General features: G+C 43.3%; 1 protein-coding gene across 1 annotated transcript in view; it reads left to right on the forward strand.

Moving 5' to 3' along the window:
• Positions 1–26987, forward strand: part of LOC308081197 (uncharacterized protein) — a gene marked incomplete at both ends in the record, with an annotated part of 65847 nt that overhangs the window by 38527 nt on the left and 333 nt on the right. Inside the window, 5 exon segments of the mRNA XM_080457585.1 lie at positions 1335–2480; positions 5701–6846; positions 15243–16388; positions 19606–20751; positions 23961–25106. Coding sequence (XP_080313711.1) covers positions 1335–2480; positions 5701–6846; positions 15243–16388; positions 19606–20751; positions 23961–25106 — 5730 coding nt within the window.

Raw genomic sequence — 26987 nt, forward strand, 5'->3', positions numbered from 1 at the left:
GCTTTTATCCAAAGCGACTTACAATAAGACCCTGTAATATACCCTGTTTACAGGTGTGAAAGAGCGGGTGATTAATTTATTTTATTTTATTTTTAAGCTCCCAACCTTTTCATGAAAAAAGGGTAAGCAATAGAGAAAGAAACACAGGAAACAAGTGATAATATATAATGAGAACAGACTACAGCCCCTTATATTAAACTAGAGGTTAGGGTGGCTACGCGGCCCTCACACTTACGTCGCACTGCCGATCCGACCAATATGTCTGGGTCATAGTGTTGGGGGCTTTGTCAGAGTACACGTCTGTCTATGTCTCTTCTTGTGCCCATATATGGAGATGTCTGTTTCTTTTTTTTTTTTCTTCAATTTTAATTGAATTGTTTTTACATCGATAACTGAATAAATTTTGCGTGAATATTTGCTTGTAGGCCATTTGAATGTTTTGTTTAATTTAGTTAATGTTGGACAGCATTATGTGCAATGACGGTTCGTGTCTCCAACAAACAAAATGCCATACCATGTCAACAACAAAATTCCTATTGAAATAGCTGCGGAATAGCACTCTCTGCACTGTATGGGCATAAAAGGGAGACAGAAACAGACATCTCTGTATGGCATACAGTATATGGAGATCTCTGTATCTGTCAGTCCATGTCCATTTTATGGCCATATATGGAGATCCATGATGTCATCAGTATATGCCCATATATGGGCATGCTGATATGCATATGCCCATATAAGGAGAGCTCTGTATCTGTCAGGCCATGTCCCCTTTATGCCCACATATGGAGATTCCTGATGTCATCAGTATATGCCCGTATATGGGCATGCCCCCTTTGCTGCCCATATATGAGGAATTTTAACCCATTCAATCTGGAAACGCATCTCATAGCTATGTACAAGCTCAGAGCAAAGATTTGAGTTACAAATGTTCCCTTTAAAAATATATATATTCAAAGATTTGCACACATTTTCACGATAAAAAAAGAATAGCAGATCTACAAGCTCATATCGCTAGTGGCTCCAGGGGTAATATACAGACTCACACACAGACAGTATACAGACATCTCATCCTCCACAGAGTTACGCTGTAAATACGAGTACTTGATCTCATACCATATATGGCATCATTATGTCTCTGTCCAATTAGAGCACGGCTGTGATGCACCGACCAGAGAGTTTGGGGTATAAATAAACGTGTCGACGCCACACAATCCTTGTACTGGAAACGGTTTTCAGTTGAAGAGAGAGATGCTCGTTGTCATGATCTGTAAGAAAGGCTTTGCATTGGTAACTATGTTTAAGTCTGTCCTTCTCTGTACACTGCTTATGGCCAGCTCGCTGCTTGTGGCCAGCAGTTGGTCAGCCCTGATCACAGAGGAAGAGGATGTCTTGCTGCTGAGGAAAAGTAACTTCGATGAGGTGTTGAAAGCTCACCCCTACATTCTGGTGGACTTCTATGCCCCATGGTGCGGCCACTGCAAAGAACTGGCCCCGGAGTATGCCAAGGCGGCCCGCATGCTGAAGGCAGAGGGTTCAAATGTCCGCCTCGGTAAGGTAGACGCCACAGAAGAGACAGAGCTGGCCCAGGAGTTTGAAGTCCAGAAATACCCGACCATCGTGTTCTTCAAGGGGGGAGAAAAGGAGTCGCACAAGGAGTACTCTGATGGCAGGCAGGCTTATGACATTGTCAAGTGGCTTAAGAATCGCGCAGGCCCAGCTGTTGCCACCCTGGCCGATGTCATGCAGGCAGAGTCTATGATCGCAAACGAGGTGGCAGTCATTGGCTTCTTCAAGGATTCTGAATCCAAGGACGCTAAAGCCTTCATTAAAGCAGCAGAAACCGTAGATGATATTCCATTTGGGATGACCTCTGATGATGCAGTGTACTCAAAGTTTGAGGTGTCCAAGGACTGCGTGCTCCTCTTCAAGAAGTTTGATGAAGGTCGTAACACCTTTGAAGGTGAGCTTACCGAAGCCAACCTCCTAGCCTTTATTAAGGCCAACCAGCTGCCTCTGGTCACTGAGTTCTCAGTCCAGACTGTCACTAAGACCTTCGGTGAAGAATTCAAGTCCCATATCTTTATGTTCATGTCCAAGGCTGCTACTGACTTTGGGGACAAAATGGACCAATTCAAAAAGGCAGCAGAAGGCTTCAAGGGCAAGATCATGTTCGTCTTCATGGACACTGACGTGAATGACAACAAGAACAACATGCAGACCTTTGGTGTGAAGGAGGGACAATGCCCTGCCATCCGTCTCATCACCCTGGAAGATGAGATGACAGAGTACAGACCAGAGAACGAGGCCATCACCGCTGACAACATCATCGAATTCTGCACACTCTTCACCGAGGGAAAACTCAAGCCCCACCTCACGAGCGATTACATCCCCGAAGACTGTGACAAAAACCCTCCTGAAGTGTTCAACACGACCCGACGCGATGAACGGAGCTCTACCCAGTTTATCAACATGATCAATACGTGTTGTCCAGCGTGCCATAATGCCTACTGGTATGACCAGTATGGTTGTTATTGTGGGATAAATGTCTTAAAGAAAGGGAAGCCAATATGCCCTCTCGATGCCTGCTGCCAGGCCCATGATCAGTGTTGGGAGGAATATTACAGTCGATGTAATGTTCTTCCTGGTGTCAGAGTCTACAAATGGTACTGTGAGGAAAATAAGATAATCTGCGATGGTGGATGGTTCTGCGGCACCACTCCGAACAATGACTGTGAGCAGTTCCTATGTGAGTGTGATAGGAAAGCTACAGAGTGCTTTGGCAAGAACGAATGGCATCAGGAGCATCGCTATATGAACCAGAAGTATTGTGAACCCTGAGACCGGAGACCTCACTCTCTCACGCTAGAGAGCAACGTGGGGGCGGAACTCTCCTACATATTGCCTAAGGAGAGCACCGACAGGTTTGAGTTGCTGTTTGCTGAGCTGGAGGTGAACAGGGAGAAGTTGGGCATCGCCAGCTATGAAGCTTCTGTAACCACCATGGAGGAAGTATTCCTCAGAATGGGGAAACTGGTGGATTCCAGTTTGGACATCCAGGCCCATGACCCACCTTTTTCCCACACATTTTGCTAGCCTAGGATGGCTCAGGGTAGAAGACAGGGTTAACCCTTGCATTGTGTTAGAAAACTACATCCACTTGTGGTGTTAGCGGGTACAATTTGACCCGTGATTTAAATCAGCCCAAAATACAGAATAAATACAATTATTTTCATTTTTTTTCCCTCCCACCTCATAGCTGACTTGTAATGCATTCATATCCATGTAAACACATTTTAAAATATTATTTTGGGTTAGGGCTAGGGTTTCATCTTTCAATATATCTCGTTTTCTATTATAAAAATTTAAAAATTCACTCATAAAATTTCCTATAATGAAGGCAATGGATAATGATGTTATCTAGCTATAATAGAATAATTAAGAATAATGATTTAGAACACACTTCCAAAAAAATGATAATAATAATTAAAAAATATATATATATTATTAAAAATAGTGACACTAGTGGTGTTAGGGTCATTTTTGACCCGTATACCAAGAAGGTAAAAAATCATTTATTTTTCATAAACTCAAACTTTATTCTACTCCTGATAGCAATTGTTAATTGAGGACATGTCTCTCTCACTCTCAAACATGTAAACATTGAATATTGACAATTTTATTATAGAGACCATCAGAATTAATTAGAATGATGATAAATAATTTTGTTGCGTTAAAATGGCTATTTCTGAGGATATCATGAAGCCTTGTTCCAATAGAGAAATGTAAAGGGTACTTTTTACCTATTTAAACTTGGAAACGGGTCAAAAATGACCCTAACACAATGGAAGGGTTAAACAACTAAAAATGGGATTGGTCTTCAAAATAGTCAATGCAAATTTGCCCTCAATACCCGCCGCATATTTGACTAAATACCTCCAAAAAGTTAGCGACACCCACAGCCACAATACTAGAGGGAGCGTAAACAGCGATCTGGTACCACCCACCCATAAAACAAATACTACAGCACTGCCACCCAGGTGTGGAATAGCCTGACCTCATCCCTCAAAAATATAGATCGCTGGCTTCCTTTAAAACAGCCCTGAAAATTCACCTTTCAGGAGGCCAAAGGGGGAGGTAGTACCACTTCTCCCTTAGACAGACGAGCCCCCCATCCCCCCTCCTTTGACGCGTGCCTGTGAGTCTGTCTGGCAAGGCCGTGGTCATCACGACACACAACATGGAGGAATGTGAATCCCTGTGCACCAGGCTGGCTGTTATGGTCAACGGTCAGCAGAGGTGTCTGGGCAGTCCCCTCAAGAGCAAGTTTGGCAGCGGCTACACCATTACATTACAGTCATTTAGCAGACGCTTTTATCCAAAGCGACTTACAATAAGACCCTGTAATATACCCTGTTTACAGGTGTGAAAGAGCGGGTGATTAATTTATTTTATTTTATTTTTAAGCTCCCAACCTTTTCATGAAAAAAGGGTAAGCAATAGAGAAAGAAACACAGGAAACAAGTGATAATATATAATGAGAACAGACTACAGCCCCTTATATTAAACTAGAGGTTAGGGTGGCTACGCGGCCCTCACACTTACGTCGCACTGCCGATCCGACCAATATGTCTGGGTCATAGTGTTGGGGGCTTTGTCAGAGTACACGTCTGTCTATGTCTCTTCTTGTGCCCATATATGGAGATGTCTGTTTCTTTTTTTTTTTTCTTCAATTTTAATTGAATTGTTTTTACATCGATAACTGAATACATTTTGCGTGAATATTTGCTTGTAGGCCATTTGAATGTTTTGTTTAATTTAGTTAATGTTGGACAGCATATGTGCAATGACGGTTCGTGTCTCCAACAAACAAAATGCCATACCATGTCAACAACAAGATTCCTATTGAAATAGCTGCGGAATAGCACTCTCTGCACTGTATGGGCATAAAAGGGAGACAGAAACAGACATCTCTGTATGGCATACAGTATATGGAGATCTCTGTATCTGTCAGTCCATGTCCATTTTATGGCCATATATGGAGATCCATGATGTCATCAGTATATGCCCATATATGGGCATGCTGATATGCATATGCCCATATAAGGAGATCTCTGTATCTGTCAGGCCATGTCCCCTTTATGCCCACATATGGAGATTCCTGATGTCATCAGTATATGCCCGTATATGGGCATGCCCCCTTTGCTGCCCATATATGAGGAATTTTAACCCATTCAATCTGGAAACGCATCTCATAGCTATGTACAAGCTCAGAGCAAAGATTTGAGTTACAAATGTTCCCTTTAAAAATATATATATTCAAAGATTTGCACACATTTTCACGATAAAAAAAGAATAGCAGATCTACAAGCTCATATCGCTAGTGGCTCCAGGGGTAATATACAGACTCACACACAGACAGTATACAGACATCTCATCCTCCACAGAGTTACGCTGTAAATACGAGTACTTGATCTCATACCATATATGGCATCATTATGTCTCTGTCCAATTAGAGCACGGCTGTGATGCACCGACCAGAGAGTTTGGGGTATAAATAAACGTGTCGACGCCACACAATCCTTGTACTGGAAACGGTTTTCAGTTGAAGAGAGAGATGCTCGTTGTCATGATCTGTAAGAAAGGCTTTGCATTGGTAACTATGTTTAAGTCTGTCCTTCTCTGTACACTGCTTATGGCCAGCTCGCTGCTTGTGGCCAGCAGTTGGTCAGCCCTGATCACAGAGGAAGAGGATGTCTTGCTGCTGAGGAAAAGTAACTTCGATGAGGTGTTGAAAGCTCACCCCTACATTCTGGTGGACTTCTATGCCCCATGGTGCGGCCACTGCAAAGAACTGGCCCCGGAGTATGCCAAGGCGGCCCGCATGCTGAAGGCAGAGGGTTCAAATGTCCGCCTCGGTAAGGTAGACGCCACAGAAGAGACAGAGCTGGCCCAGGAGTTTGAAGTCCAGAAATACCCGACCATCGTGTTCTTCAAGGGAGGAGAAAAGGAGTCGCACAAGGAGTACTCTGATGGCAGGCAGGCTTATGACATTGTCAAGTGGCTTAAGAATCGCGCAGGCCCAGCTGTTGCCACCCTGGCCGATGTCATGCAGGCAGAGTCTATGATCGCAAACGAGGTGGCAGTCATTGGCTTCTTCAAGGATTCTGAATCCAAGGACGCTAAAGCCTTCATTAAAGCAGCAGAAACCGTAGATGATATTCCATTTGGGATGACCTCTGATGATGCAGTGTACTCAAAGTTTGAGGTGTCCAAGGACTGCGTGCTCCTCTTCAAGAAGTTTGATGAAGGTCGTAACACCTTTGAAGGTGAGCTTACCGAAGCCAACCTCCTAGCCTTTATTAAGGCCAACCAGCTGCCTCTGGTCACTGAGTTCTCAGTCCAGACTGTCACTAAGACCTTCGGTGAAGAATTCAAGTCCCATATCTTTATGTTCATGTCCAAGGCTGCTACTGACTTTGGGGACAAAATGGACCAATTCAAAAAGGCAGCAGAAGGCTTCAAGGGCAAGATCATGTTCGTCTTCATGGACACTGACGTGAATGACAACAAGAACAACATGCAGACCTTTGGTGTGAAGGAGGGACAATGCCCTGCCATCCGTCTCATCACCCTGGAAGATGAGATGACAGAGTACAGACCAGAGAACGAGGCCATCACCGCTGACAACATCATCGAATTCTGCACACTCTTCACCGAGGGAAAACTCAAGCCCCACCTCACGAGCGATTACATCCCCGAAGACTGTGACAAAAACCCTCCTGAAGTGTTCAACACGACCCGACGCGATGAACGGAGCTCTACCCAGTTTATCAACATGATCAATACGTGTTGTCCAGCGTGCCATAATGCCTACTGGTATGACCAGTATGGTTGTTATTGTGGGATAAATGTCTTAAAGAAAGGGAAGCCAATATGCCCTCTCGATGCCTGCTGCCAGGCCCATGATCAGTGTTGGGAGGAATATTACAGTCGATGTAATGTTCTTCCTGGTGTCAGAGTCTACAAATGGTACTGTGAGGAAAATAAGATAATCTGCGATGGTGGATGGTTCTGCGGCACCACTCCGAACAATGACTGTGAGCAGTTCCTATGTGAGTGTGATAGGAAAGCTACAGAGTGCTTTGGCAAGAACGAATGGCATCAGGAGCATCGCTATATGAACCAGAAGTATTGTGAACCCTGAGACCGGAGACCTCACTCTCTCACGCTAGAGAGCAACGTGGGGGCGGAACTCTCCTACATATTGCCTAAGGAGAGCACCGACAGGTTTGAGTTGCTGTTTGCTGAGCTGGAGGTGAACAGGGAGAAGTTGGGCATCGCCAGCTATGAAGCTTCTGTAACCACCATGGAGGAAGTATTCCTCAGAATGGGGAAACTGGTGGATTCCAGTTTGGACATCCAGGCCCATGACCCACCTTTTTCCCACACATTTTGCTAGCCTAGGATGCGGCTCAGGGTAGAAGACAGGGTTAACCCTTGCATTGTGTTAGAAAACTACATCCACTTGTGGTGTTAGCGGGTACAATTTGACCCGTGATTTAAATCAGCCCAAAATACAGAAAAAATACAATTATTTTCATTTTTTTCCCTCCCACCTCATAGCTGACTTGTAATGCATTCATATCCATGTAAACACATTTTAAAATATTATTTTGGGTTAGGGCTAGGGTTTCATCTTTCAATATATCTCGTTTTCTATTATAAAAATTTAAAAATTCACTCATAAAATTTCCTATAATGAAGGCAATGGATAATGATGTTATCTAGCTATAATAGAATAATTAAGAATAATGATTAGAACACACTTCCAAAAAAATGATAATAATAATTAAAAAATATATATATATTATTAAAAATAGTGACACTAGTGGTGTTAGGGTCATTTTTGACCCATATACCAAGAAGGTAAAAAATCATTTATTTTTCATAAACTCAAACTTTATTCTACTCCTGATAGCAATTGGTAATTGAGGACATGTCTCTCTCACTCTCAAACATGTAAAAATTGAATATTGACAATTTTATTATAGAGACCATCAGAATTAATTAGAATGATGATAAATAATTGTGTTGCGTTAAAATGGCTATTTCTGAGGATATCATGAAGCCTTGTTCCAATAGAGAAATGTAAAGGGTACTTTTTACCTATTTAAACTTGGAAACGGGTCAAAAATGACCCTAACACAATGGAAGGGTTAAACAACTAAAAATGGGATTGGTCTTCAAAATAGTCAATGCAAATTTGCCCTCAATACCCGCCGCATATTTGACTAAATACCTCCAAAAAGTTAGCGACACCCACAGCCACAATACTAGAGGGAGCGTAAACAGCGATCTGGTACCACCCACCCATAAAACAAATACTACAGCACTGCCACCCAGGTGTGGAATAGCCTGACCTCATCCCTCAAAAATATAGATCGCTGGCTTCCTTTAAAACAGCCCTGAAAATTCACCTTTCAGGAGGCCAAAGGGGGAGGTAGTACCACTTCTCCCTTAGACAGACGAGCCCCCCATCCCCCCTCCTTTGACGCGTGCCTGTGAGTCTGTCTGGCAAGGCCGTGGTCATCACGACACACAACATGGAGGAATGTGAATCCCTGTGCACCAGGCTGGCTGTTATGGTCAACGGTCAGCAGAGGTGTCTGGGCAGTCCCCTCAAGAGCAAGTTTGGCAGCGGCTACACCATTACATTACAGTCATTTAGCAGACGCTTTTATCCAAAGCGACTTACAATAAGACCCTGTAATATACCCTGTTTACAGGTGTGAAAGAGCGGGTGATTAATTTATTTTATTTTATTTTTAAGCTCCCAACCTTTTCATGAAAAAAGGGTAAGCAATAGAGAAAGAAACACAGGAAACAAGTGATAATATATAATGAGAACAGACTACAGCCCCTTATATTAAACTAGAGGTTAGGGTGGCTACGCGGCCCTCACACTTACGTCGCACTGCCGATCCGACCAATATGTCTGGGTCATAGTGTTGGGGGCTTTGTCAGAGTACACGTCTGTCTATGTCTCTTTTTGTGCCCATATATGGAGATGTCTGTTTCTTTTTTTTTTTTTTCAATTTTAATTGAATTGTTTTTACATCGATAACTGAATACATTTTGCGTGAATATTTGCTTGTAGGCCATTTGAATGTTTTGTTTAATTTAGTTAATGTTGGACAGCATATGTGCAATGACGGTTCGTGTCTCCAACAAACAAAATGCCATACCATGTCAACAACAAAATTCCTATTGAAATAGCTGCGGAATAGCACTCTCTGCACTGTATGGGCATAAAAGGGAGACAGAAACAGACATCTCTGTATGGCATACAGTATATGGAGATCTCTGTATCTGTCAGTCCATGTCCATTTTATGGCCATATATGGAGATCCATGATGTCATCAGTATATGCCCATATATGGGCATGCTGATATGCATATGCCCATATAAGGAGATCTCTGTATCTGTCAGGCCATGTCCCCTTTATGCCCACATATGGAGATTCCTGATGTCATCAGTATATGCCCGTATATGGGCATGCCCCCTTTGCTGCCCATATATGAGGAATTTTAACCCATTCAATCTGGAAACGCATCTCATAGCTATGTACAAGCTCAGAGCAAAGATTTGAGTTACAAATGTTCCCTTTAAAAATATATATATTCAAAGATTTGCACACATTTTCACGATAAAAAAAGAATAGCAGATCTACAAGCTCATATCGCTAGTGGCTCCAGGGGTAATATACAGACTCACACACAGACAGTATACAGACATCTCATCCTCCACAGAGTTACGCTGTAAATACGAGTACTTGATCTCATACCATATATGGCATCATTATGTCTCTGTCCAATTAGAGCACGGCTGTGATGCACCGACCAGAGAGTTTGGGGTATAAATAAACGTGTCGACGCCACACAATCCTTGTACTGGAAACGGTTTTCAGTTGAAGAGAGAGATGCTCGTTGTCATGATCTGTAAGAAAGGCTTTGCATTGGTAACTATGTTTAAGTCTGTCCTTCTCTGTACACTGCTTATGGCCAGCTCGCTGCTTGTGGCCAGCAGTTGGTCAGCCCTGATCACAGAGGAAGAGGATGTCTTGCTGCTGAGGAAAAGTAACTTCGATGAGGTGTTGAAAGCTCACCCCTACATTCTGGTGGACTTCTATGCCCCATGGTGCGGCCACTGCAAAGAACTGGCCCCGGAGTATGCCAAGGCGGCCCGCATGCTGAAGGCAGAGGGTTCAAATGTCCGCCTCGGTAAGGTAGACGCCACAGAAGAGACAGAGCTGGCCCAGGAGTTTGAAGTCCAGAAATACCCGACCATCGTGTTCTTCAAGGGAGGAGAAAAGGAGTCGCACAAGGAGTACTCTGATGGCAGGCAGGCTTATGACATTGTCAAGTGGCTTAAGAATCGCGCAGGCCCAGCTGTTGCCACCCTGGCCGATGTCATGCAGGCAGAGTCTATGATCGCAAACGAGGTGGCAGTCATTGGACTACTGCAACTCCCTCCTTGCTGGTGCTCCGGCATCTGCCATCAAACCCCTGGAGCTTGTTCAGAAAGCTGCGGCTCGTCTGGTGTTCAACCGCCCCAAGTTCTCCCACACAACCATCCTTCTCCGCTCTCTACACTGGCTCCCCGTAGCGGCTCGCATCCAGTTCAAAACCCTGGTGCTAGCCTATAGGGCAGTGAAAGGAACAGCTCCTTCCTACCTCCGGGCTATGGTCGATGCCTACACCCCTGCCCGACCACTTCGGTCTGCCACCTCGGGGCGACTGATTGCCTCGTCACTCAAGGGTCCTTCTGGCCGATCCACACGGTCACGACTCTTTTCTGTTCTGGCACCACAGTGGTGGAATGAACTTCCCACTGATGTTAGGACAGCAGAGTCACTGCCCATATTTCGCCGCAGGCTGAAAACTCACCTCTTCAGGAAACACTACCCTTCCTCTCTGCCTGACCTACTTGTTGTTAACTAGTTGTACGAACGCTTGTTTTCTATTGCTGTATTGTTTATTGGATTATTGGATTGTTTATTGGATCTTGTTTAGTCGATTCACTTATTTGTTTTAGCTCATGCTCATTTGATTTAGCTATTTTGTCTCATCTGTTTAAGGAAATAGGTAGCTGATATATTGCACTTTTACCTTAGCGCTAGGTTTACTCTTGGTTGCTTGTTTTTGCAGATAATGCACTAAAGACTTCTGGTGATTAGTAGTTTTCGTTCCCTACCTATGTTGAATACACTTATTGTAAGTCGCTTTGGATAAAAGCGTCTGCTAAATGACTGTAATGTAATGTAATTGGCTTCTTCAAGGATTCTGAATCCAAGGACGCTAAAGCCTTCATTAAAGCAGCAGAAACCGTAGATGATATTCCATTTGGGATGACCTCTGATGATGCAGTGTACTCAAAGTTTGAGGTGTCCAAGGACTGCGTGCTCCTCTTCAAGAAGTTTGATGAAGGTCGTAACACCTTTGAAGGTGAGCTTACCGAAGCCAACCTCCTAGCCTTTATTAAGGCCAACCAGCTGCCTCTGGTCACTGAGTTCTCAGTCCAGACTGTCACTAAGACCTTCGGTGAAGAATTCAAGTCCCATATCTTTATGTTCATGTCCAAGGCTGCTACTGACTTTGGGGACAAAATGGACCAATTCAAAAAGGCAGCAGAAGGCTTCAAGGGCAAGATCATGTTCGTCTTCATGGACACTGACGTGAATGACAACAAGAACAACATGCAGACCTTTGGTGTGAAGGAGGGACAATGCCCTGCCATCCGTCTCATCACCCTGGAAGATGAGATGACAGAGTACAAACCAGAGAACGAGGCCATCACCGCTGACAACATCATCGAATTCTGCACACTCTTCACCGAGGGAAAACTCAAGCCCCACCTCACGAGCGATTACATCCCCGAAGACTGTGACAAAAACCCTCCTGAAGTGTTCAACACGACCCGACGCGATGAACGGAGCTCTACCCAGTTTATCAACATGATCAATACGTGTTGTCCAGCGTGCCATAATGCCTACTGGTATGACCAGTATGGTTGTTATTGTGGGATAAATGTCTTCAAGAAAGGGAAGCCAATATGCCCTCTCGATGCCTGCTGCCAGGCCCATGATCAGTGTTGGGAGGAATATTACAGTCGATGTAATGTTCTTCCTGGTGTCAGAGTCTACAAATGGTACTGTGAGGAAAATAAGATAATCTGCGATGGTGGATGGTTCTGCGGCACCACTCCGAACAATGACTGTGAGCAGTTCCTATGTGAGTGTGATAGGAAAGCTACAGAGTGCTTTGGCAAGAACGAATGGCATCAGGAGCATCGCTATATGAACCAGAAGTATTGTGAACCCTGAGACCGGAGACCTCACTCTCTCACGCTAGAGAGCAACGTGGGGGCGGAACTCTCCTACATATTGCCTAAGGAGAGCACCGACAGGTTTGAGTTGCTGTTTGCTGAGCTGGAGGTGAACAGGGAGAAGTTGGGCATCGCCAGCTATGAAGCTTCTGTAACCACCATGGAGGAAGTATTCCTCAGAATGGGGAAACTGGTGGATTCCAGTTTGGACATCCAGGCCCATGACCCACCTTTTTCCCACACATTTTGCTAGCCTAGGATGGCTCAGGGTAGAAGACAGGGTTAACCCTTGCATTGTGTTAGAAAACTACATCCACTTGTGGTGTTAGCGGGTACAATTTGACCCGTGATTTAAATCAGCCCAAAATACAGAAAAAATACAATTATTTTCATTTTTTTCCCTCCCACCTCATAGCTGACTTGTAATGCATTCATATCCATGTAAACACATTTTAAAATATTATTTTGGGTTAGGGCTAGGGTTTCATCTTTCAATATATCTCGTTTCCTATTATAAAAATTTAAAAATTCACTCATAAAATTTCCTATAATGAAGGCAATGGATAATGATGTTATCTAGCTATAATAGAATAATTAAGAATAATGATTAGAACACACTTCCAAAAAAATGATAATAATAATTAAAAAATATATATATATTATTAAAAATAGTGACACTAGTGGTGTTAGGGTCATTTTTGACCCATATACCAAGAAGGTAAAAAATCATTTATTTTTCATAAACTCAAACTTTATTCTACTCCTGATAGCAATTGGTAATTGAGGACATGTCTCTCTCACTCTCAAACATGTAAACATTGAATATTGACAATTTTATTATAGAGACCATCAGAATTAATTAGAATGATGATAAATAATTGTGTTGCGTTAAAATGGCTATTTCTGAGGATATCATGAAGCCTTGTTCCAATAGAGAAATGTAAAGGGTACTTTTTACCTATTTAAACTTGGAAACGGGTCAAAAATGACCCTAACACAATGGAAGGGTTAAACAACTAAAAATGGGATTGGTCTTCAAAATAGTCAATGCAAATTTGCCCTCAATACCCGCCGCATATTTGACTAAATACCTCCAAAAAGTTAGCGACACCCACAGCCACAATACTAGAGGGAGCGTAAACAGCGATCTGGTACCACCCACCCATAAAACAAATACTACAGCACTGCCACCCAGGTGTGGAATAGCCTGACCTCATCCCTCAAAAATATAGATCGCTGGCTTCCTTTAAAACAGCCCTGAAAATTCACCTTTCAGGAGGCCAAAGGGGGAGGTAGTACCACTTCTCCCTTAGACAGACGAGCCCCCCATCCCCCCTCCTTTGACGCGTGCCTGTGAGTCTGTCTGGCAAGGCCGTGGTCATCACGACACACAACATGGAGGAATGTGAATCCCTGTGCACCAGGCTGGCTGTTATGGTCAACGGTCAGCAGAGGTGTCTGGGCAGTCCCCTCAAGAGCAAGTTTGGCAGCGGCTACACCATTACATTACAGTCATTTAGCAGACGCTTTTATCCAAAGCGACTTACAATAAGACCCTGTAATATACCCTGTTTACAGGTGTGAAAGAGCGGGTGATTAATTTATTTTATTTTATTTTTAAGCTCCCAACCTTTTCATGAAAAAAGGGTAAGCAATAGAGAAAGAAACACAGGAAACAAGTGATAATATATAATGAGAACAGACTACAGCCCCTTATATTAAACTAGAGGTTAGGGTGGCTACGCGGCCCTCACACTTACGTCGCACTGCCGATCCGACCAATATGTCTGGGTCATAGTGTTGGGGGCTTTGTCAGAGTACACGTCTGTCTATGTCTCTTCTTGTGCCCATATATGGAGATGTCTGTTTCTTTTTTTTTTTTCTTCAATTTTAATTGAATTGTTTTTACATCGATAACTGAATACATTTTGCGTGAATATTTGCTTGTAGGCCATTTGAATGTTTTGTTTAATTTAGTTAATGTTGGACAGCATATGTGCAATGACGGTTCGTGTCTCCAACAAACAAAATGCCATACCATGTCAACAACAAAATTCCTATTGAAATAGCTGCGGAATAGCACTCTCTGCACTGTATGGGCATAAAAGGGAGACAGAAACAGACATCTCTGTATGGCATACAGTATATGGAGATCTCTGTATCTGTCAGTCCATGTCCATTTTATGGCCATATATGGAGATCCATGATGTCATCAGTATATGCCCATATATGGGCATGCTGATATGCATATGCCCATATAAGGAGATCTCTGTATCTGTCAGGCCATGTCCCCTTTATGCCCACATATGGAGATTCCTGATGTCATCAGTATATGCCCGTATATGGGCATGCCCCCTTTGCTGCCCATATTTGAGGAATTTTAACCCATTCAATCTGGAAACGCATCTCATAGCTATGTACAAGCTCAGAGCAAAGATTTGAGTTACAAATGTTCCCTTTAAAAATATATATATTCAAAGATTTGCACACATTTTCACGATAAAAAAAGAATAGCAGATCTACAAGCTCATATCGCTAGTGGCTCCAGGGGTAATATACAGACTCACACACAGACAGTATACAGACATCTCATCCTCCACAGAGTTACGCTGTAAATACGAGTACTTGATCTCATACCATATATGGCATCATTATGTCTCTGTCCAATTAGAGCACGGCTGTGATGCACCGACCAGAGAGTTTGGGGTATAAATAAACGTGTCGACGCCACACAATCCTTGTACTGGAAACGGTTTTCAGTTGAAGAGAGAGATGCTCGTTGTCATGATCTGTAAGAAAGGCTTTGCATTGGTAACTATGTTTAAGTCTGTCCTTCTCTGCACACTGCTTATGGCCAGCTCGCTGCTTGTGGCCAGCAGTTGGTCAGCCCTGATCACAGAGGAAGAGGATGTCTTGCTGCTGAGGAAAAGTAACTTCGATGAGGTGTTGAAAGCTCACCCCTACATTCTGGTGGACTTCTATGCCCCATGGTGCGGCCACTGCAAAGAACTGGCCCCGGAGTATGCCAAGGCGGCCCGCATGCTGAAGGCAGAGGGTTCAAATGTCCGCCTCGGTAAGGTAGACGCCACAGAAGAGACAGAGCTGGCCCAGGAGTTTGAAGTCCAGAAATACCCGACCATCGTGTTCTTCAAGGGAGGAGAAAAGGAGTCGCACAAGGAGTACTCTGATGGCAGGCAGGCTTATGACATTGTCAAGTGGCTTAAGAATCGCGCAGGCCCAGCTGTTGCCACCCTGGCCGATGTCATGCAGGCAGAGTCTATGATCGCAAACGAGGTGGCAGTCATTGGCTTCTTCAAGGATTCTGAATCCAAGGACGCTAAAGCCTTCATTAAAGCAGCAGAAACCGTAGATGATATTCCATTTGGGATGACCTCTGATGATGCAGTGTACTCAAAGTTTGAGGTGTCCAAGGACTGCGTGCTCCTCTTCAAGAAGTTTGATGAAGGTCGTAACACCTTTGAAGGTGAGCTTACCGAAGCCAACCTCCTAGCCTTTATTAAGGCCAACCAGCTGCCTCTGGTCACTGAGTTCTCAGTCCAGACTGTCACTAAGACCTTCGGTGAAGAATTCAAGTCCCATATCTTTATGTTCATGTCCAAGGCTGCTACTGACTTTGGGGACAAAATGGACCAATTCAAAAAGGCAGCAGAAGGCTTCAAGGGCAAGATCATGTTCGTCTTCATGGACACTGACGTGAATGACAACAAGAACAACATGCAGACCTTTGGTGTGAAGGAGGGACAATGCCCTGCCATCCGTCTCATCACCCTGGAAGATGAGATGACAGAGTACAAACCAGAGAACGAGGCCATCACCGCTGACAACATCATCGAATTCTGCACACTCTTCACCGAGGGAAAACTCAAGCCCCACCTCACGAGCGATTACATCCCCGAAGACTGTGACAAAAACCCTCCTGAAGTGTTCAACACGACCCGACGCGATGAACGGAGCTCTACCCAGTTTATCAACATGATCAATACGTGTTGTCCAGCGTGCCATAATGCCTACTGGTATGACCAGTATGGTTGTTATTGTGGGATAAATGTCTTAAAGAAAGGGAAGCCAATATGCCCTCTCGATGCCTGCTGCCAGGCCCATGATCAGTGTTGGGAGGAATATTACAGTCGATGTAATGTTCTTCCTGGTGTCAGAGTCTACAAATGGTACTGTGAGGAAAATAAGATAATCTGCGATGGTGGATGGTTCTGCGGCACCACTCCGAACAATGACTGTGAGCAGTTCCTATGTGAGTGTGATAGGAAAGCTACAGAGTGCTTTGGCAAGAACGAATGGCATCAGGAGCATCGCTATATGAACCAGAAGTATTGTGAACCCTGAGACCGGAGACCTCACTCTCTCACGCTAGAGAGCAACGTGGGGGCGGAACTCTCCTACATATTGCCTAAGGAGAGCACCGACAGGTTTGAGTTGCTGTTTGCTGAGCTGGAGGTGAACAGGGAGAAGTTGGGCATCGCCAGCTATGAAGCTTCTGTAACCACCATGGAGGAAGTATTCCTCAGAATGGGGAAACTGGTGGATTCCAGTTTGGACATCCAGGCCCATGACCCACCTTTTTCCCACACATTTTGCTAGCCTAGGATGGCTCAGGGTAGAAGACAGGGTTAACCCTTGCATTGTGTTAGAAAACTACATCCACTTGTGGTGTTAGCGGGTACAATTTGACCCGTGATTTAAATCAGCCCAAAATACAGAAAAAATACAATTATTTTCATTTTTTTCCCTCCCACCTCATAGCTGACTTGTAATGCATTCATATCCATGTAAACACATTTTAAAATATTATTTTGGGTTAGGGCTAGGGTTTCATCTTTCAATATATCTCGTTTTCTATTATAAAAATTTAAAAATTCACTCATAAAATGTCCTATAATGAAGGCAATGGATAATGATGTTATCTAGCTATAATAGAATAATTAAGAATAATAATTAGAACACACTTCCAAAAAATATATAATAATAATTAAAAAATATATATATATTATTAAAAATAGTGACACTAGTGGTGTTAGGGTCATTTTTGACCCGTATACCAAGAAGGTAAAAAATCATTTATTTTTCATAAACTCAAACTTTATTCTACTCCTGATAGCAATTGCTAATTGAGGACATGTCTCTCTCACTCTCAAACATGTAAACATTGAATATTGACAATTTTATTATAGAGACCATCAGAATTAATTAGAATGATGATAAATAATTGTGTTGCGTTAAAATGGCTATTTCTGAGGATATCATGAAGCCTTGTTCCAATAGAGAAATGTAAAGGGTACTTTTTACCTATTTAAACTTGGAAACGGGTCAAAAATGACCCTAACACAATGGAAGGGTTAAACAACTAAAAATGGGATTGGTCTTCAAAATAGTCAATGCAAATTTGCCCTCAATACCCGCCGCATATTTGACTAAATACCTCCAAAAAGTTAGCGACACCCACAGCCACAATACTAGAGGGAGCGTAAACAGCGATCTGGTACCACCCACCCATAAAACAAATACTACAGCACTGCCACCCAGGTGTGGAATAGCCTGACCTCATCCCTCAAAAATATAGATCGCTGGCTTCCTTTAAAACAGCCCTGAAAATTCACCTTTCAGGAGGCCAAAGGGGGAGGTAGTACCACTTCTCCCTTAGACAGACGAGCCCCCCATCCCCCCTCCTTTGACGCGTGCCTGTGAGTCTGTCTGGCAAGGCCGTGGTCATCACGACACACAACATGGAGGAATGTGAATCCCTGTGCACCAGGCTGGCTGTTATGGTCAACGGTCAGCAGAGGTGTCTGGGCAGTCCCCTCAAGAGCAAGTTTGGCAGCGGCTACACCATTACATTACAGTCATTTAGCAGACGCTTTTATCCAAAGCGACTTACAATAAGACCCTGTAATATACCCTGTTTACAGGTGTGAAAGAGCGGGTGATTAATTTATTTTATTTTATTTTTAAGCTCCCAACCTTTTCATGAAAAAAGGGTAAGCAATAGAGAAAGAAACACAGGAAACAAGTGATAATATATAATGAGAACAGACTACAGCCCCTTATATTAAACTAGAGGTTAGGGTGGCTACGCGGCCCTCACACTTACGTCGCACTGCCGATCCGACCAATATGTCTGGGTCATAGTGTTGGGGGCTTTGTCAGAGTACACGTCTGTCTATGTCTCTTTTTGTGCCCATATATGGAGATGTCTGTTTCTTTTTTTTTTTCTTCAATTTTAATTGAATTGTTTTTACATCGATAACTGAATACATTTTGCGTGAATATTTGCTTGTAGGCCATTTGAATGTTTTGTTTAATTTAGTTAATGTTGGACAGCATATGTGCAATGACGGTTCGTGTCTCCAACAAACAAAATGCCATACCATGTCAACAACAAAATTCCTATTGAAATAGCTGCGGAATAGCACTCTCTGCACTGTATGGGCATAAAAGGGAGACAGAAACAGACATCTCTGTATGGCATACAGTATATGGAGATCTCTGTATCTGTCAGTCCATGTCCATTTTATGGCCATATATGGAGATCCATGATGTCATCAGTATATGCCCATATATGGGCATGCTGATATGCATATGCCCATATAAGGAGATCTCTGTATCTGTCAGGCCATGTCCCCTTTATGCCCACATATGGAGATTCCTGATGTCATCAGTATATGCCCGTATATGGGCATGCCCCCTTTGCTGCCCATATATGAGGAATTTTAACCCATTCAATCTGGAAACGCATCTCATAGCTATGTACAAGCTCAGAGCAAAGATTTGAGTTACAAATGTTCCCTTTAAAAATATATATATTCAAAGATTTGCACACATTTTCACGATAAAAAAAGAATAGCAGATCTACAAGCTCATATCGCTAGTGGCTCCAGGGGTAATATACAGACTCACACACAGACAGTATACAGACATCTCATCCTCCACAGAGTTACGCTGTAAATACGAGTACTTGATCTCATACCATATATGGCATCATTATGTCTCTGTCCAATTAGAGCACGGCTGTGATGCACCGACCAGAGAGTTTGGGGTATAAATAAACGTGTCGACGCCACACAATCCTTGTACTGGAAACGGTTTTCAGTTGAAGAGAGAGATGCTCGTTGTCATGATCTGTAAGAAAGGCTTTGCATTGGTAACTATGTTTAAGTCTGTCCTTCTCTGTACACTGCTTATGGCCAGCTCGCTGCTTGTGGCCAGCAGTTGGTCAGCCCTGATCACAGAGGAAGAGGATGTCTTGCTGCTGAGGAAAAGTAACTTCGATGAGGTGTTGAAAGCTCACCCCTACATTCTGGTGGACTTCTATGCCCCATGGTGCGGCCACTGCAAAGAACTGGCCCCGGAGTATGCCAAGGCGGCCCGCATGCTGAAGGCAGAGGGTTCAAATGTCCGCCTCGGTAAGGTAGACGCCACAGAAGAGACAGAGCTGGCCCAGGAGTTTGAAGTCCAGAAATACCCGACCATCGTGTTCTTCAAGGGAGGAGAAAAGGAGTCGCACAAGGAGTACTCTGATGGCAGGCAGGCTTATGACATTGTCAAGTGGCTTAAGAATCGCGCAGGCCCAGCTGTTGCCACCCTGGCCGATGTCATGCAGGCAGAGTCTATGATCGCAAACGAGGTGGCAGTCATTGGCTTCTTCAAGGATTCTGAATCCAAGGACGCTAAAGCCTTCATTAAAGCAGCAGAAACCGTAGATGATATTCCATTTGGGATGACCTCTGATGATGCAGTGTACTCAAAGTTTGAGGTGTCCAAGGACTGCGTGCTCCTCTTCAAGAAGTTTGATGAAGGTCGTAACACCTTTGAAGGTGAGCTTACCGAAGCCAACCTCCTAGCCTTTATTAAGGCCAACCAGCTGCCTCTGGTCACTGAGTTCTCAGTCCAGACTGTCACTAAGACCTTCGGTGAAGAATTCAAGTCCCATATCTTTATGTTCATGTCCAAGGCTGCTACTGACTTTGGGGACAAAATGGACCAATTCAAAAAGGCAGCAGAAGGCTTCAAGGGCAAGATCATGTTCGTCTTCATGGACACTGACGTGAATGACAACAAGAACAACATGCAGACCTTTGGTGTGAAGGAGGGACAATGCCCTGCCATCCGTCTCATCACCCTGGAAGATGAGATGACAGAGTACAAACCAGAGAACGAGGCCATCACCGCTGACAACATCATCGAATTCTGCACACTCTTCACCGAGGGAAAACTCAAGCCCCACCTCACGAGCGATTACATCCCCGAAGACTGTGACAAAAACCCTCCTGAAGTGTTCAACACGACCCGACGCGATGAACGGAGCTCTACCCAGTTTATCAACATGATCAATACGTGTTGTCCAGCGTGCCATAATGCCTACTGGTATGACCAGTATGGTTGTTATTGTGGGATAAATGTCTTAAAGAAAGGGAAGCCAATATGCCCTCTCGATGCCTGCTGCCAGGCCCATGATCAGTGTTGGGAGGAATATTACAGTCGATGTAATGTTCTTCCTGGTGTCAGAGTCTACAAATGGTACTGTGAGGAAAATAAGATAATCTGCGATGGTGGATGGTTCTGCGGCACCACTCCGAACAATGACTGTGAGCAGTTCCTATGTGAGTGTGATAGGAAAGCTACAGAGTGCTTTGGCAAGAACGAATGGCATCAGGAGCATCGCTATATGAACCAGAAGTATTGTGAACCCTGAGACCGGAGACCTCACTCTCTCACGCTAGAGAGCAACGTGGGGGCGGAACTCTCCTACATATTGCCTAAGGAGAGCACCGACAGGTTTGAGTTGCTGTTTGCTGAGCTGGAGGTGAACAGGGAGAAGTTGGGCATCGCCAGCTATGAAGCTTCTGTAACCACCATGGAGGAAGTATTCCTCAGAATGGGGAAACTGGTGGATTCCAGTTTGGACATCCAGGCCCATGACCCACCTTTTTCCCACACATTTTGCTAGCCTAGGATGGCTCAGGGTAGAAGACAGGGTTAACCCTTGCATTGTGTTAGAAAACTACATCCACTTGTGGTGTTAGCGGGTACAATTTGACCCGTGATTTAAATCAGCCCAAACTACAGAAAAAATACAATTATTTTCATTTTTTTCCCTCCCACCTCATAGCTGACTTGTAATGCATTCATATCCATGTAAACACATTTTAAAATATTATTTTGGGTTAGGGCTAGGGTTTCATCTTTCAATATATCTCGTTTTCTATTATAAAAATTTAAAAATTCACTCATAAAATTTCCTATAATGAAGGCAATGGATAATGATGTTATCTAGCTATAATAGAATAATTAAGAATAATGATTAGAACACACTTCCAAAAAAATTATAATAATAATTAAAAAATATATATATATTATTAAAAATAGTGACACTAGTGGTGTTAGGGTCATTTTTGACCCGTATACCAAGAAGGTAAAAAATCATTTATTTTTCATAAACTCAAACTTTATTCTACTCCTGATAGCAATTGCTAATTGAGGACATGTCTCTCTCACTCTCAAACATGTAAACATTGAATATTGACAATTTTATTATAGAGACCATCAGAATTAATTAGAATGATGATAAATAATTTTGTTGCGTTAAAATGGCTATTTCTGAGGATATCATGAAGCCTTGTTCCAATAGAGAAATGTAAAGGGTACTTTTTACCTATTTAAACTTGGAAACGGGTCAAAAATGACCCTAACACAATGGAAGGGTTAAACAACTAAAAATGGGATTGGTCTTCAAAATAGTCAATGCAAATTTGCCCTCAATACCCGCCGCATATTTGACTAAATACCTCCAAAAAGTTAGCGACACCCACAGCCACAATACTAGAGGGAGCGTAAACAGCGATCTGGTACCACCCACCCATAAAACAAATACTACAGCACTGCCACCCAGGTGTGGAATAGCCTGACCTCATCCCTCAAAAATATAGATCGCTGGCTTCCTTTAAAACAGCCCTGAAAATTCACCTTTCAGGAGGCCAAAGGGGGAGGTAGTACCACTTCTCCCTTAGACAGACGAGCCCCCCATCCCCCCTCCTTTGACGCGTGCCTGTGAGTCTGTCTGGCAAGGCCGTGGTCATCACGACACACAACATGGAGGAATGTGAATCCCTGTGCACCAGGCTGGCTGTTATGGTCAACGGTCAGCAGAGGTGTCTGGGCAGTCCCCTCAAGAGCAAGTTTGGCAGCGGCTACACCATTACATTACAGTCATTTAGCAGACGCTTTTATCCAAAGCGACTTACAATAAGACCCTGTAATATACCCTGTTTACAGGTGTGAAAGAGCGGGTGATTAATTTATTTTATTTTATTTTTAAGCTCCCAACCTTTTCATGAAAAAAGGGTAAGCAATAGAGAAAGAAACACAGGAAACAAGTGATAATATATAATGAGAACAGACTACAGCCCCTTATATTAAACTAGAGGTTAGGGTGGCTACGCGGCCCTCACACTTACGTCGCACTGCCGATCCGACCAATATGTCTGGGTCATAGTGTTGGGGGCTTTGTCAGAGTACACGTCTGTCTATGTCTCTTTTTGTGCCCATATATGGAGATGTCTGTTTCTTTTTTTTTTTCTTCAATTTTAATTGAATTGTTTTTACATCGATAACTGAATCAATTTTGCGTGAATATTTGCTTGTAGGCCATTTGAATGTTTTGTTTAATTTAGTTAATGTTGGACAGCATATGTGCAATGACGGTTCGTGTCTCCAACAAACAAAATGCCATACCATGTCAACAACAAAATTCCTATTGAAATAGCTGCGGAATAGCACTCTCTGCACTGTAGGGCATAAAAGGGAGACAGAAACAGACATCTCTGTATGGCATACAGTATGGAGATCTCTGTATCTGTCAGTCCATGTCCATTTTATGACATGGAGATCCATGATGTCATCAGTATATGCCCATATATGGGCATGCTGATATGCATATGCCCATTTAAGGAGATCTCTGTATCTGTCAGGCCATGTCCCCTTTATGCCCACATATGGAGATTCCTGATGTCATCAGTATATGCCCGTATATGGGCATGCCCCCTTTGCTGCCCATATATGAGGAATTTTAACCCATTCAATCTGGAAACGCATCTCATAGCTATGTACAAGCTCAGAGCAAAGATTTGAGTTACAAATGTTCCCTTTAAAAATATATATATTCAAAGATTTGCACACATTTTCACGATAAAAAAAGAATAGCAGATCTACAAGCTCATATCGCTAGTGGCTCCAGGGGTAATATACAGACTCACACACAGACAGTATACAGACATCTCATCCTCCACAGAGTTACGCTGTAAATACGAGTACTTGATCTCATACCATATATGGCATCATTATGTCTCTGTCCAATTAGAGCACGGCTGTGATGCACCGACCAGAGAGTTTGGGGTATAAATAAACGTGTCGACGCCACACAATCCTTGTACTGGAAACGGTTTTCAGTTGAAGAGAGAGATGCTCGTTGTCATGATCTGTAAGAAAGGCTTTGCATTGGTAACTATGTTTAAGTCTGTCCTTCTCTGTACACTGCTTATGGCCAGCTCGCTGCTTGTGGCCAGCAGTTGGTCAGCCCTGATCACAGAGGAAGAGGATGTCTTGCTGCTGAGGAAAAGTAACTTCGATGAGGTGTTGAAAGCTCACCCCTACATTCTGGTGGACTTCTATGCCCCATGGTGCGGCCACTGCAAAGAACTGGCCCCGGAGTATGCCAAGGCGGCCCGCATGCTGAAGGCAGAGGGTTCAAATGTCCGCCTCGGTAAGGTAGACGCCACAGAAGAGACAGAGCTGGCCCAGGAGTTTGAAGTCCAGAAATACCCGACCATCGTGTTCTTCAAGGGAGGAGAAAAGGAGTCGCACAAGGAGTACTCTGATGGCAGGCAGGCTTATGACATTGTCAAGTGGCTTAAGAATCGCGCAGGCCCAGCTGTTGCCACCCTGGCCGATGTCATGCAGGCAGAGTCTATGATCGCAAACGAGGTGGCAGTCATTGGCTTCTTCAAGGATTCTGAATCCAAGGACGCTAAAACCTTCATTAAAGCAGCAGAAACCGTAGATGATATTCCATTTGGGATGACCTCTGATGATGCAGTGTACTCAAAGTTTGAGGTGTCCAAGGACTGCGTGCTCCTCTTCAAGAAGTTTGATGAAGGTCGTAACACCTTTGAAGGTGAGCTTACCGAAGCCAACCTCCTAGCCTTTATTAAGGCCAACCAGCTGCCTCTGGTCACTGAGTTCTCAGTCCAGACTGTCACTAAGACCTTCGGTGAAGAATTCAAGTCCCATATCTTTATGTTCATGTCCAAGGCTGCTACTGACTTTGGGGACAAAATGGACCAATTCAAAAAGGCAGCAGAAGGCTTCAAGGGCAAGATCATGTTCGTCTTCATGGACACTGACGTGAATGACAACAAGAACAACATGCAGACCTTTGGTGTGAAGGAGGGACAATGCCCTGCCATCCGTCTCATCACCCTGGAAGATGAGATGACAGAGTACAAACCAGAGAACGAGGCCATCACCGCTGACAACATCATCGAATTCTGCACACTCTTCACCGAGGGAAAACTCAAGCCCCACCTCACGAGCGATTACATCCCCGAAGACTGTGACAAAAACCCTCCTGAAGTGTTCAACACGACCCGACGCGATGAACGGAGCTCTACCCAGTTTATCAACATGATCAATACGTGTTGTCCAGCGTGCCATAATGCCTACTGGTATGACCAGTATGGTTGTTATTGTGGGATAAATGTCTTAAAGAAAGGGAAGCCAATATGCCCTCTCGATGCCTGCTGCCAGGCCCATGATCAGTGTTGGGAGGAATATTACAGTCGATGTAATGTTCTTCCTGGTGTCAGAGTCTACAAATGGTACTGTGAGGAAAATAAGATAATCTGCGATGGTGGATGGTTCTGCGGCACCACTCCGAACAATGACTGTGAGCAGTTCCTATGTGAGTGTGATAGGAAAGCTACAGAGTGCTTTGGCAAGAACGAATGGCATCAGGAGCATCGCTATATGAACCAGAAGTATTGTGAACCCTGAGACCGGAGACCTCACTCTCTCACGCTAGAGAGCAACGTGGGGGCGGAACTCTCCTACATATTGCCTAAGGAGAGCACCGACAGGTTTGAGTTGCTGTTTGCTGAGCTGGAGGTGAACAGGGAGAAGTTGGGCATCGCCAGCTATGAAGCTTCTGTAACCACCATGGAGGAAGTATTCCTCAGAATGGGGAAACTGGTGGATTCCAGTTTGGACATCCAGGCCCATGACCCACCTTTTTCCCACACATTTTGCTAGCCTAGGATGCGGCTCAGGGTAGAAGACAGGGTTAACCCTTGCATTGTGTTAGAAAACTACATCCACTTGTGGTGTTAGCGGGTACAATTTGACCCGTGATTTAAATCAGCCCAAAATACAGAAAAAATACAATTATTTTCATTTTTTTCCCTCCCACCTCATAGCTGACTTGTAATGCATTCATATCCATGTAAACACATTTTAAAATATTATTTTGGGTTAGGGCTAGGGTTTCATCTTTCAATATATCTCGTTTTCTATTATAAAATTTTTAAAATTCACTCATAAAATTTCCTATAATGAAGGCAATGGATAATGATGTTATCTAGCTATAATAGAATAATTAAGAAGAATAATTAGAACACACTTCCAAAAAAATTATAATAATAATTAAAAAATATATATATATTATTAAAAATAGTGACACTAGTGGTGTTAGGGTCATTTTTGATCACGTCATGTTAGGATCATCATGTTAGGATCCGTCTTGATCACTTGACTGTAGAGATAATGTGTTCTGAGTTGCGGAGACATTTGGATAAAATCTTATGGAGGAATAGCAATTTTTTACTTAAGTCGGCCTGGTGAATTTATAAAAGGCAGATGTGATAAATGCAGGGAAAACGTTTTTCTTTGGTGAGTGTGCATACAAGTTTTACACAGATCGGTGCAGTTATAGGTAAAAAACGAATCGGCCTGTTATAGCTGATTTGTAAAATGTCAAGTGCCATTTCTTCCTCTGCCTAGTGGGCAAAATTTCACGGAAATCGTTGTGATTTGAGGCATTTTGTTCATAAACGGAGCACTCCTGCAAACATTGAAGCCAATCTTAGCCAATCAGGATGGAATATGAAAAATCTTCAAGTTTTGCTAAATGACTACCGATTTGCGTGATGTTTGGACAAAATCTGCAGGAGTACTGTCTCTGGTAGGAGACTCAAAAGAGATTCTTTGAGTCTCTTACCGGAAACGCAGCCGGTCATCAAATTATTGGCTTAGGAATGCAACAAAAACAAAAAGATCTCCATCAATTCAAGGCTTCATGGATTGTGTAATTGATAGAAAATGTGTAATTTTTTGGGTGAACTACTCCTTTAAGCTCCATATAAACAAATACAGGGACACTTACTTACATCTTCACATGTACATTTAATTTAACACGTATCAGTAACATTATTGCAAATAGAGCTGGTTTTGATTTCCCCCTAGGATCATAAAAGGTCTATCTAAAAAAAATATATTCCCCAAACATTACATTGTTGAAACTA

The sequence above is a fragment of the Gymnoscopelus braueri genome (assembly GCF_963280865.1).
Source record: "Gymnoscopelus braueri genome assembly, contig: SCAFFOLD_132, whole genome shotgun sequence".
NCBI lineage: Eukaryota > Metazoa > Chordata > Actinopteri > Myctophiformes > Myctophidae > Gymnoscopelus > Gymnoscopelus braueri.